Below are 2,305 nucleotides of genomic sequence, written 5' to 3' on the forward strand. Positions count from 1 at the left end.
GTGTCAAGAGCAGGCGATTGAGGCCTTGGACTNCTAAACCTAACCCTAAACTTAACCGAATTCAAAACTCTAACCCTAAACCTAACCCTAACCCTAACTATAACCCTAATGATTGCCCTTCCACTCAGGAAAAGAAAGCCCTGACCCTCCATCTCTGGTGTGCAGTTGGTGCACAACTCTCAGCACTACATGGACCACAAGAGCTTTCTGGGAGGGCACCGTTGTTCTTGGGAGTAATCTTCGACCTTATGCAATTTTGGCAGTTGGGATGGCAGATGCAGCACAGGGCTGAAAAAAGCAAACAACAGCCTTTATCCTCAGCAAAGAAAGCATGGAACCTTTAGCTTTGAGGTGCAAGTTGTGGGCCAGCCTGAGCACTAGGTGGGCAGCAACAGCTTTCTATCCTGGCACCTTGGTCTGGGAGGAATCTTTGTCTGTTTGCAATTTTGTAAGTTGGGCTGTCAGTTTGAGCACAGAACTGCAAATAGCAAACAACAGTCCTTACTCGGAGCACAAAAAGCCTGGAATCCTTGGCTTTTTGGTGCAGTTGGTGAGCCAGTCTGGGCACTCTGTGGGCAGCAAGACTTTTCTGTCCAGGCACCTTTTAACTGAGAGAAATCTTCATTCCTATGGAATTTCAGCAGTGAGCCGGCAGTTTAATCACAGGGCTGAAAAAAGGCAAAATCAGCCCTTATTTCCCACATAGAAATCCTGGAAGCTTTGGCTTTCCGGTAAAATCCGCCAGCCAGCCTGGGCATTCCACATCCAACAAGAGTTTTCTGTGGTAGCACCTTTTGTCTGGAGGAATCTTCATTTCTTTTCCATTTTGGAGAAGTGAGACAGGCACTTGAAGCGCAGGGCTGAAAAAAGTGAACAGCAGCCCTTTCACCCACAACAGAAAGCCTCTGAGCTTTGGCTTTCAGGTGCAGTTGTTGGGGCAGCCTGGGCACTCTGTGGGCAGGAAGAGCTTTCTTGTGTGGCACCTTTTGTCTGGAGGAATCTTCATTTCTCTTCCATTTTGGGGAGGTGGGACTGGTACTTGAAGCACAGGGCTGAAAAGGGGAAAAGCAGCCTCATCCCCCAGGAAAGAAAGCCTGTGAGCTTTGGCTTTCTAGTACAGTTGGTAAGTCAGCCTGGGTACTCTGTGTGGGCAGCAAGAGCTTTTTTGTGTGGCACCTTTTGTCTGGGAGGAATCCTCATTTCTCTTCCATTTTGAGAAGCTGAGACAGACACCTGAAGCTCAGGGCTGAAAAAAGGGAAAAATAGCCCTTATACCCAGGCAAGAAAACCTGTGAGCTTTGACTTTCTAGTACAGTTGTTGGGGCACCCTGGGCACTCTGTGGGCAGTAAGAGCTTTATTGTGTGGCACCTTTTGTCTGGAGGAATCTTCATTTCTCTTCCATTATGGGGAGGTGGGATCGGTACTTGAAGCGCAGGGCTGCAAAAAAAGGGAAAAGCAGCCTTATCCCCAGGAAAGAAAGTCTGTGAGCTTTGGCTTTCAGGTGCAGTTGGTGGAGCAGACTGGGCACTCTGTGGGCAGGAAGAGCTTTCTTGTCTGGCACCTTTTGTCTGGGCGGAATCTTCATTTCTCTTCCATTTTGGGCAGGTGAGACAGGCACTTGAAGCGCAGGGCAGAAAAACTGGGAAAAATAGCCCTTATCCCCAGGAAAGAAAGCCTGTGAGCTTTGGCTTTCAGGTGCAGTTGGTGGACAGCCTGGGCACTCTGTGGGCAGCAAGAGCTTTCTTTAGTGGCACCTTTTGACTGGGAGGAATCTTCATTTTTCTTCCATTTTGTGAGGTGGGACCGGCACTTGAAGTGCACGGCTGAAAAAGGGAACAGCAGCACTTATCCCCAGGAAAGAAAGCCTGTGAGCTTTGGTTTTCTAGTACAGTTGGTAAGTCAGCCTGGGCACTGTGTGGGCAGCAAGAGCTTTCTTGTGTGGCACCTTTTGTCTGGGCGGAATCTTCATTTCTCTTCCATTTTGGGGAAGAAGGACAGGCACTTGAAGCGCAGGGCTGAAAAAAGGGAAAAACAGCCCTTATCCCTAGGAAAGAAAGCCTGTGAGCTTTGGCTTTCAGGTGCAGTTGGTGGAGCAGCCTGGGCACTCTGTGGGCAGGAAGAGCTTTCTTGTGTGGCACCTTTTGTCTGGACGAATCTTCAATTCTCTTCCATTTTGGGCAGGTGAGACAGGCACTTGAAGCGCAGGGCTGAAAAAAGGGAAAAACAGCCCTTATCCCCAGGAAAGAAAGCCTGTGAGCATTGGCTTTCAGGTGCAGTTGGTGGAGCAGCCTGGGCACTCTGTGG

The 2,305-nt window shown here is 49.3% G+C and overlaps 1 protein-coding gene across 1 annotated transcript in view; it reads right to left on the reverse strand.

Moving 5' to 3' along the window:
- Positions 1–1,269: 1,269 nt before the first annotated feature.
- LOC108501730 (pistil-specific extensin-like protein) overlaps positions 1,270–2,305 on the reverse strand; it is a gene marked incomplete at its 5' end in the record, with an annotated part of 7,472 nt that continues 6,436 nt past the window's right edge. Inside the window, 2 exons of the mRNA XM_017823920.1 lie at positions 1,270–1,438; positions 2,140–2,208. Of these exons, the coding sequence (XP_017679409.1) occupies positions 1,270–1,438; positions 2,140–2,208 (238 nt within the window). The remainder of the gene's footprint in view (positions 1,439–2,139; positions 2,209–2,305) is intronic.

Source organism: Lepidothrix coronata, unplaced genomic scaffold (assembly GCF_001604755.1).
Source record: "Lepidothrix coronata isolate B3197 unplaced genomic scaffold, Lepidothrix_coronata-1.0 Scaffold107, whole genome shotgun sequence".
In the NCBI taxonomy this organism is placed as follows: domain Eukaryota; kingdom Metazoa; phylum Chordata; class Aves; order Passeriformes; family Pipridae; genus Lepidothrix; species Lepidothrix coronata.